This window comes from Pseudorasbora parva, chromosome 9, assembly GCF_024679245.1.
Source record: "Pseudorasbora parva isolate DD20220531a chromosome 9, ASM2467924v1, whole genome shotgun sequence".
In the NCBI taxonomy this organism is placed as follows: domain Eukaryota; kingdom Metazoa; phylum Chordata; class Actinopteri; order Cypriniformes; family Gobionidae; genus Pseudorasbora; species Pseudorasbora parva.
The window spans coordinates 15,306,257-15,323,528 of record NC_090180.1 but is presented as its reverse complement, the minus strand read 5'-3'; the positions used below and the strand labels follow the sequence as shown (position 1 = coordinate 15,323,528).

General features: G+C 40.2%; 1 protein-coding gene across 3 annotated transcripts in view; it reads right to left on the bottom strand.

Moving 5' to 3' along the window:
- Positions 1–291: 291 nt before the first annotated feature.
- Positions 292–17,272, bottom strand: part of evi5a (ecotropic viral integration site 5a) — a 30,566-nt gene continuing 13,585 nt past the window's right edge. For all 3 annotated transcript variants that reach the window (XM_067454073.1, XM_067454075.1, XM_067454074.1), the window contains 3 exons: positions 11,231–11,377; positions 10,222–10,296; positions 292–1,341 (listed from right to left, as the gene is read on the bottom strand). In XM_067454073.1, the coding sequence (XP_067310174.1) occupies positions 1,252–1,341; positions 10,222–10,296; positions 11,231–11,377 (312 nt within the window). In that variant the 3' untranslated portion in view covers positions 292–1,251. The remainder of the gene's footprint in view (positions 1,342–10,221; positions 10,297–11,230; positions 11,378–17,272) is intronic.

Here is a 17,272-nt window from a genome sequence, read left to right as displayed (position 1 = left end):
ACACTAATAATAAAAAGTAATATTAATTAGTGTATTTTTTTCAATATTTCTTTTATAATTATTTATAATAGGCCTATTTGTATTATTTTATTTTAATCTTTTTTACTTTTTAATTACTTTATATATATATATATATATATATATATATATATATATATATATAAAACAATAGAGTGTGAAAGTAATATTAATTATAATGTCATAATTAATATAATAATAAAGAAAAGCCTCATTGAAATGTATTCATAATCTTTTATTATTTCATAGATTATATATCACTATAGTGGTCATTACTGTGTAAAATATTATTTCTTATATTATGTATTTACATAATAGTGCATTATGTGTGCAGTTTATTGTGTACTGGCAGTGACTTAAACAATGTTTTCATAAACTCGATATGTTTGAACAGCAGAGATGAAACCCTGGGCCTACACTGTAAAAAATTATTTAGAAAAAAAGTTACCTGGTTGCCTTAAAATTTTGAGTTCATTGAAATTAAAATTTTTAGTTACTGCAATGAACATTTTTTGAGATTCGACAACCTTTATTAAAAGATTATTAAAAGATTTTGTAAGCATATTGGGAAATTAGGTGTGTGTTATTTCTGATGACGCAGTGAAACATGCCAAATTGTGCTTTTTTCATCATTTATCACATTTTTTATGTGGTTCAGATAGAAAAATATTTTGAGTTTCTATTTATTAAACTAATTTCCTTCATTGTATCAACTCAAATTTTTAATTTCAATAAACTCAAAATTTTAAGGCAACCAGGTTACTTACTTTTTTAAGTTAAACCAACAAAAAACACCACAAATTTTTTACAGTGTACACACTCATATACAGATTCTTTTGACTGAAATCACTGTTGTTCAGTCAGTGGGATTTTCAGTACTGGTATCCAGTAGTAAGATGTTTATTGCTGACAATGTGTAAATGACTAAAACCTCTTTTACAGTGACACATTTCTAACAAGTGCTGTGCAATGTTTCCTTGAATGGAAGATATTTAACTTCCCCTTGTGTTTGGCAAGAATGCAAAATCATGTCACTTTTAAGTGTTAATGGTAAAAACTGTCACAGTATGTTTTTGCTCATGACACTTGATGTGTTGCAGCATGATTAACAGCTGGAACTGTGAAGACTCATAGTGGACACTGCAGCTGTGGGCCGGGCTCTTAATAGAACATCTTCAGTGTCTTGGTGCTTCTGGAGACAGGCTGACGGGACGATAGGGCAGCTGTCCATTTTTAGGTGTCATTGTGCTCCAGAGAGGCGGATATTGAAGGCTTCAGCGTGGATTGAGAAAATGATGTGTTATGCTTGGAGAGGCTCTGAATCTGTAAAGAATGAGAACAATCCCGTAAAAAAGTGCATAGTGTTTGAAAACAACACAAAATTTGAAAAACAACACAAAACTTGACAAAAAAGGGCTGATCATATTAACACTGCCGCTTTATTCACTGATGAATAATAATATTGCCGCATTCCAGGCAACTCATAACCTGTGTTTTTCCAACCTTCTACCCGTGAAAGTGCACTGGAACGGCAGTCAAACCCATGACTTCCCACCCCCGAACTCGATCGATGTACTCCCAGTTACGAGTTCTGACGTCACAACAATGGCAGCCCCTACGGAAGCTGTGTTTATGGAAGTCATTCATTAAACACCAAATCGAATTTTAAAATACAGTGTTGCTCTAATGTTATTTATCAGCAAATGTTATGCATTATTGGCAGCTTTTCTAGCTTTAGCTAGTTTTCAGTCCATTGAGTGCAAGAATACCTTAATACCAAATAAATTTCCAAATATACAAATAATGTAAAACAAAAGGTATAAAAGCCTCTCTTGCCTTGTGCACATTTTTTCTTCTCCGTTTCCCTCAAATAAACAAAGAGTAAGCACCTTTGGTGATAGAAATGATTGTAAATGAGCATAAGTCCCGTACGGTCCGCCATGCTATGTTTACATCTAACTTCCACAATTCCTTGCGCTCAGGCAGTTTGGCGTGACTTTGCCTGGAACGCTACACTTACGGGCTCAAAAACCTGCCTGGAACGCAGATTTATACTACGGTGCTGTTGAATGTTTGAATCTGATTGGTTGACGAAAATTCTGAGGTGTACAATCATTTTATTAGGGAAACGCACAGCTAAAGTAAGCAGGTATGGGACGCTTTACACTTCCATATCTCTTTGCCAAATGATTTCAGTTATTTCAAAGGTCCTTATCAGACTACAACAGCAAAAGAACAACAACCCACAACGACACTGGCCAAGCAAATAAATATAGTAAACAATAGGATAAAATCAACAAAAATGTTTGCAACAAAATTACGTTTTATTATATACGGAAGCACGTGCTGTTTTACTCCCGCTCCCACTCAAATGCGCACGCATACAGTCACACAGAAACATATGTACAGTACGTATGATTTTATCAGTATAATAGTTAAAAAAATTAAAAGCTATGACATTTCTTATTAGCGAGGTAATAACGGTGCTGTTCTTGAAGCAGATAAACATACATTAGAGACGCTATTGAAACTGTTAAGCGACTCAGGTAATAATCACATACGCGTGCTATCTCTCTCGCTCTAATAACTGCATTGATAACGCCATTAGTCTGCTATCAGTAGTTGAAGCATCTGTTCTTAGCTCTTAAATCCAGTTTTGGAACTAGCAAAGGAGGCTTGGGATTAGATGCTACACAAGAGCGTTTTAAGGACAAATCCTGACAGATGTCTTGAAATACATCAAGACAATATTTGAGGTGTGGTCACTGTAGTATAAGTGGAATAATTGACTCTAGGCCTATAAATTATTTTAAAAAGTAATACACACACAAGGTATAAGGGATAGTTCACTCAAAAATTAACATTTTGTCATCATGTACGCACAGTCTAGTTGCTCCAAACCTGTAAGAGTTTCTGAATTTGGGTAACCAAACAGCTAATGGACCCGTTGACTTCAATATATGAAGAGAAAAAAATTATATGGAAGTCAGTGGTGTCCATCAACTGTTTGGTTACCGACATTCTTCAAAATATCTTCTTTTGTGTTCAGCAGAAGAAAAAAATTCAACCTACATACAAAAGTAACCACAATTGCCACTGAAAGTGACAGTCACCTCACATATTTAGGCAAAAAAAGTGTTTGTTTTTTCTGTTTCTGTTATCTTACCTCTGATATGCCTATGTCAGTATTTAATATACAAATATTGTTGAAGGTCTGTATAGTAATGTATTTAGTGTGTCTCAGATGCCATAGTGACCTATCCAGTAAGATATTCACATTATTAGAGGTAAATGTTTAGTGAGGAAAATAAGTATTTGAACACCCTGCTATTTTGCTCTCTCCCACTTAGAAATCATGGAGGGGTCTGACATTGTCATCGTATGTGCATGTCCACTGTGAGAGACATAATCTATTAAAAAATATGATACGTATTTTTCACAATACGATTTTTAACTATTTATTTGTATGATACAGCTGCAAATAAGTATTTGAACACTTTAGAAAATCAATGTTAATATTTGGTACAGTAGCCTTTGTTTGCAATTACAGAGGTCAAACGTTTCCTGTAGTTTTTCACCAGGTTTGCAAACTGCAGGAGGGATTTTGGCCCACTCCACCACACAGATCTTCTCTAAATCAGTCAGGTTTCTGGCCTGTCGCTGAAAAACACGGAGTTTAAGCTCCCTCCGAAGATTCTCTATTGGGTTTAGGTCTGGAGACCTGGCTAGGCCACGCCAAACCTTGATATGCTTCTTACAAAGCCACTCCTTGGTTATCGTGGCTGTGTGCTTCAGGTCATTGTCATGTTGGAAGACCCAGCCTTGACCCATCTTCAAGGCTCTAACTGAGGGAAGGAGGTTGTTCCCCAAAATATCGCAATGCATGGCCCCGGTCATCCTCTCCTTAATACAGTGCAGTCGCCCTGTCCCATGTACAGAAATACACCCCCAAAGCATGATGATACCACTCCCATGCTTCACAGTAGGGATGGTGTTCTTGAGCTGGTACTCATCATTAATCTTCCTCTAAACACGTTTAGTGGAAATATGACCAAAAAGTTCTATTTTGGTGTCATCTGACCACTGACCACATGACAACTCCTCTGGATCATCCAAATGGTTATTGGCGGGCCAGGACATGTGCTGGTTTAAGCAGGGGAAACTTCCGTGCCATGCATGATTTCAAACCATGACATCTTAGTGTATTACCAACAATAACCTTGAAAACGGTGGTCCCAGCTCTTCTCAGGTCATTGACCAGCTCTTCCTGTGTAGTTCTGTGCTGATTTCTTACCTTTCTTGGGGTTACTGAGACCTCATGAGGTGAGATCTTGCATGGAGCCCCAGTCCGAGGGAGACTGACCGTCATGTTTAGCTGCTTCCGTTTTCTAATAATTGCTGCAACAATTGCTGCTTGACAATTTGCCTGTAGCCCTTTCCAGCCTTGTGGAGGAGTACAATTTTGTCTCTAGTGTCTTTGGACAGCTCTTTGGTCTTGGCCATGTTAGTAGTTGGATTCTTACTGATTGTATGGGGTGGACAGGTGTCTTTATGCAGCTAAGGACCTCAAAGAGGTGCATCTAATTTAGGATAATAAATGGAGTGGAGGTGGACATTTTAAAGGCAGACTAATAGGTCTTTGAGGGTCAGAAATCTGGCTTATAGACAGGTTTTCATTTGCAACTGTACTGTTCAAATAAATAGTTAAAAAATCATATATTGTGATTTCTGGATTTTTTTTTTTTAGATTATGTCTCTTACAGTGGACATGCACCTACGATGACAATTTCAGACCCCTCCATGATTTCCAAGTGGGAGAACTTGCAAAATATCAGGGTGTTCAAATACATCATTGGGATATTTATTCATTTTTTGGTTCGTTTTTAATTCAAATGCTATATAAAGGCAGGAAATTGTCCATAAACAAACTGCAAATATTGCCTCTTGATAAGAAAAGTTCTGACACTGTGGTCTATTTAAGAGATGATCTTATGAAGAAAGTCTTCTGTCTTCAACCCCTTTAGATTAAAACTAATGTCAGTTTAAAGAGCACATGTGAAGCAAAGTCAAATGACAGACACTCTGTAGATCTTTCACAGGCAGCAGAGAGTGTAAACGTGACAAACCTCCTCCTCTTCACATCAAGAACAGGAAACCAAAGACAGACTTGTACAGACAGTATGACTGTAGCAATAGGTCAAAACTTCAGAAACACTGGTCTATTTTTCTTTTTTGCTTTCTTCTGAGCAGAGCCTTTCTGCATCTCTTTAGGGAGTATGTGATTGAAATAGGTGCATAAAGTAGCCGTGATAATGGTTTGAGGTTTCTAGGTTCTCAGAGCATTGTCCGCTTCTGTCTGATAGTTATGGGAAGATAGAATGAGATGTATACAAGCTTTCACAACCACAATGTTATTTCTGAATTTAAGACTACAGCTCAACCAGAGCTCAATCAGAGATGGCACACGGCTTAGCAGCTCTTTAAAAAAAGGAGACATTGATTATAGCCACACACATCTCTCAATTTAAAACCGTCATAAACTCAGCAGCGTTACATTTCTGAATCAATACGTGGACTGATACAAGATCTAACAACACAAAACAGTTTATGACCCTGTGCTATCAGTATAAAACAGAGTATCAATCAAAATTAATCAGACTGGTTCCCCTTGCCACCACCAAAACCACAGAAAATCAGTCAGAGAACAGGAGGTGTTGAGGGGCGCTCGCACCAGGCTATCTGATGGCGGCAGTTACACCAGACCTCAAACTACCGACAATGTTTCTGTTCGCTTCAGATAGGAAAGAGTAGGAAACATCAGGGCAAATGTATGCATCAGAATCAAAACTACAGGAGAGTTCCTTTGGGTAAATTGGTAAAAATCAAACTTCTTCATAGTATTGTAAATAAAAGCCTGCAGCTACCGGTATTAAACAAGTTGTTGGTTTTAAAAGATGTCCAAATAAGTGTGTGTGTTATCTGTTGTGATAGTCACTTGTCATGAAATTGCTCTGAGCCTTAAAGGAACACTTTACCGTTTTTAGAAACAGGGCTTATTCAACTCCTTTCCTACATTTAGATATGTGGGAAAATGCATTTTTGTCTTAGTGCATGCATTGTTTTAGTTTGGCAGGGTCGGCGCTAGCTTAGCTTAGCATAATGAATGGAATCCTATGTTGCCAGCTAGCATGCCCTGAGTAAAAGTGATCAAAAAAAACAAAACACCCACCTAATTACTTCTTGTCGCCTGCGTATTCACATTGAGTACAAATAGCGATGCAGATTAAGAGGCGATTTCCTAGGGAGATATTGACTTCTGCGCCCAAGTAGTGCTTCACCTGTGCTTCCAAATAATATAGTCCCAAGTCAATATCTGCCTAGGAAATCGCCCAGTCTTAATCTGCATCAATATTTGTACTCGTTGTGAATATGCAGGCCACAAGAAGTAATTAGATGTTGTTGTTTTTTTGTTTTTGTTTTTATCACTTTTACTATGGAAATGCTAGCTGGCAATATAGGATTCCATTCATTATGCTAAGCTAAGCTAGCGGCGACCCTGCCAAACTAAAACAATCCATGCACTGAGACAAAAATGCATTTGCCCACATATCTAAATGTAGGAAAGAAGTTGAATCAGCCCTATTTCTAAAAACGGTGGCGCGTTCCTTTAACCTGCATTCAGGTCTTTTTTGATGATTTTTCTTTTTTTTTTAAGGCAGATTTATAAAAGCTACTTAAATGTCCTAATTGAACTAAGTTAATCTAAGCCCTGTCTGTGGAACCAGGCCTTAGCCTCTTTTAGGACTGGATTTTTTTTCCTTCTCGATAAACATGAATATGCATATACACATGTGCAGATACTATAAACAGACAACAAATGTAAGCAACATAAAAAATAAACTATATCAAATGAACTACAGCCCAAAGAAGAGCAAATGTGAAATGTATGTGTAGAATGTAGAGCAAATGTAAAATGGCCAAACAGTATGCATTTAAAAATGGAAATAAGGTTTGAAAAAAAGAGAAGTTCACATCTCACTCTTTTGCCTATTAATGGGCCATTCCGGCATTCAAAAAGAATAATCGTTTTCACTATAAAAATGAATTTAATCCAGTAAAATGAGAGTAAAATATAGTACAATTTATGTCATTTTGATTTTGATCTGTGATAATGTTTTTGAGAAATCATCAGTTAAATCACAAGGAGTTATTCTGGTATTTTTAGATATAAATTTCATTTAATTATATATTTCAATAGAATTTCTCAAAAATATTGATAAAAATCATCATGCTGGTTTTGCTGTAGATCAAATATTATTTGAAATTTCACAAAACATTTTTTTTTAAATAAGTGTGGTAATAACATGCAAACCTATAATCTTACGTTCCACTGGGTCAAAACTGAGCCTGAAAATAATCTGCAGCCTTTATAAATCAGTTTAATACTGACCAAATAATGGCATTTTTTTTTTACTTTGCATGAAATCCCAAACTAAGTTTCCAGAACAAACGATTCATCCATACTGACTATTAGTTTGTCAGATGACTTTATTCTCTTTTTGTTGCGCCATGTGAACAGCAGTTTATCTCACTAGCACCTTTTCAACAATATTTGTGGCGAGACAATAATGAACCAGGCCGCACGGTTAACCGGTTACAATGGGAGGAGGTCTTCTGTTATCTTTGTAATCAGCTATGCTCATCGCGAACCTGCACGCCAGGGTTTCTGGTTGTAAATCTACTGAACAGTGGGGTGCTACAAATCACATGGAGGCAGACGTGTTGAGAGGTGTTAAGAGTTTCCTGGCCATTGTGTGGCTATTTGAGAAAATGTTCTCTCAATAAGGAGAAGTTTGGTTCCACAGCATGCATGCATGATCATGGCTCTGACGGCTTATCGTGACACGTGTATTTGACTAATTTCGTTTCAGCCATGGTTTCGTTTTGGTTACTTTGTGTCTTGTTGTGCTGCAGTAATTAGCATTAGCATGCTCATGTTTATTAGCTTAACTGTGTCGCTTCTGACACACTGACAGCTAATGTGGTCTGTCTAATGTGGTCTCAAATTTGTGGAAGACAAATTTGTCTGGGGACACCACCTCGGCTTGACGAGTTGGCAAGTGACAATCTGAATTTAGAAAATCCTGACATATGAGTCAGAATGATGGCAAATGACAGACTGTGCTTTCGTGCGGATGTATTCCCCTCCTTAAAGTCAACATTAAATGATATTTCAGCCAGTTCATTTTGTAAATGCATGGATGAATCATTTACAATAAGATCAATTACATGTACACTGATCAGGCATAACATTATGACCTAGTCTTGTCCTAATATTGTGACCCTTCGAGGCATGGACTCAATTGAGCCCTGAAGGAGAGCTGTGGTATATCTGACACCAAGATGTTAGCAGGATAACCTTTAAGTCCTGTAAGTTCTGAGGTGAGGCCTTCATGGATCAGACTTGTTTGTTCAGCACATTCCACAGATACTCGATTGGATTGAGATCTGAGGAACAAACTGTGATCCACTGTGTATCCTGACACCTTTCTTTCAGAGCCAGTATTAACCTTTTGAGCAATTTGAGCTACAGAAGCTTGTCTGTTTGATCAGAACACACGGGCCAGCCTTCACTCCCCACGTGCATCGATGAGCCTTGGCCGCCCTGATCCTGTCGCCGGTTCACCATTGTTCCTTCTTTGGACCACTTTTGATAAATACTGACCACTGCAGATCAGGAACACCCCACAAGAGCTGCAGTTTTGAGATGCTCCGACCCAGTCGTCTAGCCATCACAATTTGGCCCTTGTCAAACGCTTTCAAATCCTTACGCTTGCCAATTTTTCCTGCTTCCAACACATCAGCTTTGAGGACAAAATGTTTACTTGCTGCCTAATATATCCCAGCCACTACCAGGTGGTGTGATAAAGAGATAATCTGAGTTAATCACTTGACCTATCATAATGTTATGCCTGTGTGTATTTCAAATTTTATTTAAGTTATGTATACATTATTTTAGTCAAATGTCACCTATTTATTACATCATATAGGCACATTTCACAATGAGTCGGTCACTGGGCTTGGTTACAATAAAGCTGTTTTTGGACTAGCAAGGAAGTTTTCAGTTCTGAAATGTACAGGATATTCCTATAGTAGAAGGACCTCTTATATGTCCAAAACTCAAGGAAAATTTGATTTCTCAGTTCTTAACCCCTTAAAGGGATACTTCACTGCCTTTTCATATTAAACTATGTTATTCCCTTAATTTAAACGAGTTGATACATACCTCTCTCGTCTCAGTGCGTGCACTTAATCTCTCTGACACGCAGTGACATTCTCATAGCATTTAGCTTAGCCCACTAAGCCCAGTTCATTCACTATGGAACCAAACAGAGATCAAGTTAGAAGTAACAAACACCTCCATCTTTTCCCCTATTTAAATACAGTTAAGCGAATAGTTGAACGATCAAGTATGGTGACAAAATAAAACGTGGTACTTCTCTAATCGGATTAAAAAGGAGAACTATAATGTATGGCGGATTAGCACTTCTGAGAGTACTTCGGCTCGGCGCGGTAAAAAGTCCCGGCCGAAACATCTTCCCTCACATCTCCCTATTGACAGAAATGAGAGAGTGAGGGGGAGGTGTGAGGAAAGATGTTTCGGCCGGGACTTTTTACTGCGCCGAGCCGAAGTACTCTCAGAAGTGCTAATCCGCCATACATTATAGTTCTCCTTTTTAATCCGATTAGAGAAGTACCACGTTTTATTTTGTCACCATACTTGATCGTTCAACTATTCGCTTAACTGTATTTAAATAGGGGAAAAGATGGAGGTGTTTGGTACTTCTAACTTGATCTCTGTTTGGTTCCATAGTGAATGAACTGGGCTTAGTGGGCTAAGCTAAATGCTATCAGATCATCACCGCGCGTCAGAGAGATTAAGTGCACGCACTGAGATGAGAGAGGCATGTATCAACTCGTTTTAGTTAAGGGAATAACATAGTTTAATATGAAAAAGCGGTGAAGTAACCCTTTAATGTAGTTGATTCATTTTTTTAATTAGCATAACCATTAATACTGATCGTCCAACCACTTGTAAGCAAATCTGGCATTTAGTCTTTAATTGGATAGTTACACTGCTGGACCTGTTGAAGTGCAAAAAGGGAATTGGATGTGCCATGAAATGAAAAAGATCAGACATACTTGAGTTTGTAACTCTGCAATCTGCTTTTGGAGATTTGCGATGATTTTCATGTTCTCCTCCTGCTTTCCTTTTCCCTGGAGAAAAAGTAAACACCCCTTAATTTTACTGAAGGACAGCAAAGGAGGAAAACAGGTAGACACAAAAGCAACAATGTCAACAGTGAAGTAACATTCAATGTTTTGAAATCAGATTTAAACTAATCTGAATCTTTTCGTCTACCACCATCCCGCCAGACTAGCCCATCCGGCAGAGACCTCTTTCCGGGTGACTAATGCAAGCAAGCATTAGTTTCACATTACTGTAAAGTGAGATACAGTGTTGCCATTTTCTTGCAAAATCACTTCTGCATAAAAGAGCTGATAGACAAGTGTGATGTGTAGGACTGGTCTGTGTGTGAACTACGCCAGCATCTTAAGACTCGACCAGGAGAGTGAGAAAGATGTTATCGCAGCTTTGCTTCTAGAAAAAGCAGAAGATACTGGTTTGGGTGATCAACAGACAGGCCACTTTTACAATAAGTCATGTGTGGTGAATAAATGGAACAGTCACTGATCTGAGCTTTACATATGAACTGTTTGTTTGTGGACTGTGATTAGTGCTCATGGAAAAGGCTTGTGTGTTGTGAGGCGCTTTCATTTCCTTTACTATTCAGGGCTCCTTTTAACACATATTGTTTATGTTTTATGGTTAAAACAGTGAGGTTTTTTTTATGTTTATGGATTGGCCCCATTGTAAGTGCCCTAATGTAACCAGATATGTTGTTGGACTTATTGGAAATATTTTTTGTGGTAATCAAAATTATACCTCACTCCTCAATCCCGTCAACTGAGCTTAACATTTACTGAACTCGGAATAGTTCTTGAACACAGAGCTGGGAAGAATGAGAAGTTTAATGACGCTCGTGGTCCAAGATTAATTTAGCCTGAAGGAAGTCAGCGAGGGTAAATTAGACTGTAATTATACACCTCCAGACTGTCAAATAGCAGATGATGTCAGGTGTGGTGTTACCTTGCATTGAACAGCTGAAAACTGTTGTCTGCTCTGCTGCAATTGGCTGCACAGATCTTGGTTCTGTGATGTCAGCTCCTGTAGATGATCTCGCTGGCTGTTTACATGCGCTTCCGTATTCTTTAGCTGGTTATTGTGAATTTTGTTCTGTAGTGATATAATAAAACGGTTCAAATTAGAGGACTGAATCGTGTCACATGTAATAGCCCCATGTGAGGACAGTTTAGCAATGATTTGCAGTAACAGTGTAAGAGATTTCAATCTGATTTAGAAATCATGCCTTATGCAGACATTTCTAGACAGTTGTAATGTTTCCCAATCAGAGATAAGAATATTTTGAGTTCTAAGGATGTTGCATCATGATGCATAAAAATGACAAATTCAATTCTCCAGTTGATAATTGTAAAATGTGTATGCATCTGAATAAATTAAATAAACACGCAATTAACATAACTAAAATGTTGATGTTGGGGGTGGTGGTGCCCCCCCTCCATCTGAAAAAGTGTGAAGAGGGCTAACTGAACTATTGAAATGCAGCTAAAATTCATTGGATTAACCATATTCAGTTACTGTAGCCTATGCAAATGCTAATAAGTGAGTATGATGCAAGGAAATAAAAGTTTTAAATAACTTTATTAAAATATAGCCTAACAATAACCTTTTTGCCATAAAGTGTTTTTTTAACTTTCCTAGTTAATCACTGATTAATTAATTCCCCCATCCCTTCCCAATGCCCACAAAGACATTTGGCTTATAGGTTACATTTTATTAGCTAAAATGTGATTAAAAAACCGAACATTTCACAGTTTAAACCGTAGGCCTGAATGCGGTCCATCTTATACTTGTGTCACGTTGCAAATTACAAAAACAGATTTCTAACGAGCTTTTCCTCGTTGTTGTAGGCTGGGCTAGTCATGGGATTTAGTTATGTTTAGTAGCCTACTCTGACTGTATGGTAAGTTTGAAAATCGCAAAAATTGGTAGGGTGGTGGTAACGTCCTTTTCTCTATAGACAACACGAGCAAACTGTGATCTGTCAGACTGTCATCCATTTGATCACGCAGCACGAATGAAGCGAAACGGATTGCGGGATTCACACTGCGCTGATGCCTTGATCTGCGTCGCTGTCAGCGGCTCGTGATGCGCAGTGCTCGCACGAATGGTTTGTTCAGTGGTGTGAATATTCTGTCCTCAGTGTGTGTGACTGTACACAAATCGACAGATAGCTAACAGGCTTCAAGAGAAAGTCAGAGGCTGAAGTAAAGTTCAATGCTCTTTACTGTTGTCGTAATTCTCATGAAGGAATCTTTGTAAAACTGAAATGATACAAAAAGATAGTACAATCACTGAATGCTATGAAAACACGTCATAAATTAACAGACATAAAATAATATACCTTTAAGCTACAAAGTTGTAACATATAACATTCAGCTGGTATGCTTATAGCTGTGAATAACATCTAAATATTACGTGCAGCACAATAGCTAAACTATCAATATATGAAATGCTATACAGTAGCAGTTTTCACATGTTAACAAATAAATATTCAAGTAACATCACAAAAAGTCTTACATGACGCATGTGAATCAATGTAATTAACTATAAATTCAAATATAACTTACAAGCGATGCTTTCCAAAGGCACAAACAGGATATGAGACAGGATAAGGTGACTAGAGCTGCAAGCTGACCGCATGGAATATAACTACTAATCGGTTTCCTGATATGACTGCACCATGTGATAAAATCAACCAATGAAAGCAATGTAAGAATTATATATGAACACAATGAATTACTCCAAGATGCCCACTAGGGGGAGAAAGTAACAAACTAAACGCAAAATATTCCTACAGAACATGACACTCCCCGTCTGGTATTGATTAAATACCACTATCTGGATAATCTTATTGAGTCTGAATAAAGGGGAACTAAATCAGTTAAATTCCTTAGCACTCTTGAGAAGGATTGTCTCAGAAACAGGTCTCAAGAAGGTCCTCGCTGACCCAGATCTTGTGACCTTAAGTTCGATCTTCCTGACCTTCTCATCTTCATCAGGGAATGTCCTTGTAACCAGAGCTATGGGCCATTCATTCCGCTTCGCCTGGTTATCCTTAAGCAGAACCAGGTCACCTTTCTCAATATTAGGTCGTACGTCCTGCCACTTGCTTCGGCTTTGCAGTGTAGGAAGGTACTCACGTCTCCATCTGCTCCAAAATGTGTTGGCCAGATGCTGCACCCTTCTCCACTGCTGGCGGTGAAGGTCTGTATTGTCAAAGTTTCCCGGAGGAGGAGGGTAAGTAGACATCTTCTGAGTCAGAAGTGTAGCAGGGGTAAGGAGAAAGGGTGACTCCGGGTCTGAAGAAATAGGTGCGAGTGGCCTAGCATTAATAATTGCCGTGATCTCTGCCATTAAAGTAGACAACACCTCATGAGTGAGGCATGAAGGGTTGGTTTGCATAAGCATGGAGTTGAGTATCCGTCTGGCGAAACCAATCATTCGCTCCCAAGATCCTCCCATGTGGGAGGAATGTGGAGAGTTAAATATCCAAGAGCAACCCTCTTCACCCAAGTACCTCCTTACATTGGGCTCTTTGGGATCGGTAAGGAGTATGTGCAACTCCTTGCAGGCACCTGTAAAGTTGGTTCCACAGTCTGAACGGATTTGCTTAGCAGGCCCCCGCAGAGCAAAGAATCGGCGCAATGCATTGATGAAGCTTGACGTGTCCATCGCCTCTATCAGCTCTATGTGCACGGCCCGTGTGCTCATGCAGGTGAAAAGTACAGCCCACCTTTTGCTGTTAGCCTGTCCACCGCGGGTTCTTCTTGTGGTGACAGCCCATGGGCCGAAAACATCAAGCCCCACGTAAGTGAAGGGTGGCTCAGTACTCAGACGATCTGTGGGTAGATCTGCCATCTTTTGTTCAGCGCTTTTCCCACGAAGCTTGTTACATGTAACACATTTGTGAATGATACTGCTGATACATTTCTTAGCTCCAATGATCCAGAATCCAGCTGCACGAACAGAGCCTTCTGTAAAAACACGACCTTGATGCTTAACTTTGTCATGGTAATGACGCACAAGCAATGTTGCAACATGGCTGCGACCTGGAATAATGAGAGGGAACTTTTCATTAGTGTCGAGTTCTGCATGTTTGAGCCTGCCTCCTATTCTCAGGAGACCCTCTTCATCCACATAGGGGTTCAGCTTTCTCAATGAACTATCTTTTGAGATGTCTTTCCCAGCAACCAAGCAGATGAACTCTTTGCTGTAAGTTTCTCTCTGCACACACTTGACAATAAGAGTTTCTGCCTTGGACAGCTCTTCTGCCTTGTGAGGTTTTTCGCATCGATGCCAGCCACTACAGATGTCAACCTTGGTTTTTACTGCACTTCTTTGAGACTGACTGATGTGTGTCAGGAATGCTATAGCTCGAACTAGAGACTTCCAAGACGAGAACCGTTCAAACCGATGAGATCCCAGACTAAATGATGGAGTAGAGAGAGTGGTGGCATGAGAACGCACATCAACATCTGCATCCGGATCAATGAGTCCATATGACTCCTCTTCTGATGTGGCTACTCCTTCAGGAAGGGACAAAAACGGAGGCCCTGTGAGCCAGGTTGTGCTAGCTAACTCTGCCGCAGGCACAGAACGTGTAGCATGATCTGCCGGATTCTGCGTGGTACAGACGTAGTGCCACTGCTCAGGTTTGGTGGACTTCCTGATTCGCTGGACTCTGTTGGAAACGTATACATAAAACCGCCTGGTCTGATTGTATATGTACCCCAAGACAACCTTGCTGTCTGTGTAAAACCGCAATGCGTCTAATTTGATGTCCAACTCACTCTCTATCAACTCTGCCATTTCTACTGCCAATACCGCTGCTCCCAGTTCCAATCTTGGGATAGTGTGAGTAGATGAGGGCACCAGTTTTGCCTTTCCCAAAACAAATCCCACGTGACACTCTCCATCATCGTTGATCACCTTGAGGTAAGCTACAGCGGCAATGGCCTTCACTGAGGCATCTGAGAAGATGTGGAGCTCTTTCTTTTGAGTAGTGGTAAGGGTAGTAGGTGTGTAAGCTCTTGGAATTTTGAGCTCACTCAGGTCTTGCAACGAGTCTTTCCACATTCTCCATTCAGCTTGTTTCTCGTGTGGAAGAGGCTTATCCCAGTCGAGGGCTTCAATGCTAGTGAGTTCTCGTAATAGGAACTTCCCTTGTATAATGATTGGCGCCACAAATCCGAGAGGGTCAAACAGACTGTTCACGGTGGCTATAACACCTCTACGGGTAAAAGGCTTCTCGGTAGATGCTACTCTGAAGGTGAAAATGTCATGTTTAAGATCCCAGCTGAGCCCTAAGCTGCGTTGAATGAGGGCTGAATTATCATTGAAGTCCAGGTTCTGCAAACCCTTTGCGTGGTCTTCTGGTGGAAAGGCATCCAAAACGTCAGAGTGGTTCGACGCTATCTTGTGGAGACGTAAGTTTGAGCTGGCAAGCATCTCCTGTGCCTTTTTCAGCATATCTATGGCTTCAACAGCTGATGGTAGAGACTTGAGGCCGTCGTCGACATAGAAGTCGCGCTCCACAAAGTGTTGGGCCTCTGAGCCATACTCCTTTGCTCCATGTTGTGCTGCGCGACGAAGACCATAGATAGCTACCGCTGGCGACGGGCTGTTGCCGAACACATGGACTTTCATCCTGTACTCAACAATCTCTTTGCCTGGTTCGTTGTCCCTGAACCAGAGGAACCGAAGGAAGTCTCGATGGTCTTCTCTGACAGTAAAACTGTAAAACATCTGCTCAATGTCTGCTACCACTGCTACTGACTCTCTGCGGAAGCGTAGTAAGACTCCCAGTAAGCTGTTATTCAGATCCGGGCCTTTAAGTAACACATCATTGAGAGAAATCCCATGATGCTGAGCACTGGAATCAAACACGACTCGAATCTGATTCGGCTTCTGAGGGTGGTAGACACCGAATATGGGTAAGTACCACCGTTCCTCTCCCTCTTGCAGCGATGGAGCTAACTCTGCCTGGTCGTGATCGAAGATCTTCTGCATGAAGTTCACAAAGTGAGTTTTCATCTCAGGCTTTCTTTCAAATGTGCGACACAAAGCAGCAAGGCGATTAAGAGCTTGCTCTCGATTGTTTGGCAGCTGTCGCCGTGGTGATCGAAATGGAAGAGGCGCCACCCAGCTGTTGGACTCATCCATAAACATTTCTTTATCCATAAGCTCCAGGAAAAGCTCATCTTCGATGGAGAGACCCACTTTGTCATCATCCTTGGTTCTCTCAAAGATCGCACTGCCAAGGCTGCAGTCATGGAGGACTGGGGTGTGGTGTGTAAGGCCACGAAGAGATGTGCAGTATATTCCTTTGTCCCCAAACCTCTCCTTGACTTGAATATAGTTGGGACATGGAGTAAGGAGAGATGGTCGTCCATTTTCCAGCACGTTAGTCCGAAAAGAATTCACAGACTCTGTCCTGTGAGCTGAGCCCAAGCAGACGTTACCTATAACAACCCAGCCAAGGTCTAGTCTTTGAGCATAGGGTGCTCTAGGTGGCCCATTGCGATGTTCTCTGACCTTGTGAACCTGGAGGATGTCGCGTCCCAGAAGAAGGAGTATCTGGGCCTCTAGATCTAGTTGTGGTATCTTGTGGGCTATGGACTTCAGGTGTGTGTAGTGCTGTGCAGCTGCTGGAGTTGGAATCTCTGTGCGGTCATTTGGCATGTGATTACATTCAATGAGTGTAGGAAGCATCAAACTTGTTGTTTCATCCAGTGACTCCACCATGAACCCTGTGGCTCTTCTCCCACATGCTTCAGTGATCCCTGAACATGTGCGCAGAGTGTATGGCGAGTTTGACCCTTCAATTTTAAAGAGGTCAAAGAATTCTGACCTGGCCAGGGACCTGTTACTCTGGTCATCCAGAACGACATACATTTTCACAGCTTTATCAGGGCGTGATTTAGGATAAACTTTCACTAGGCAAATCTTGGAACAGGATCTAGGTTCCTTACCCTCACCACAGACCTC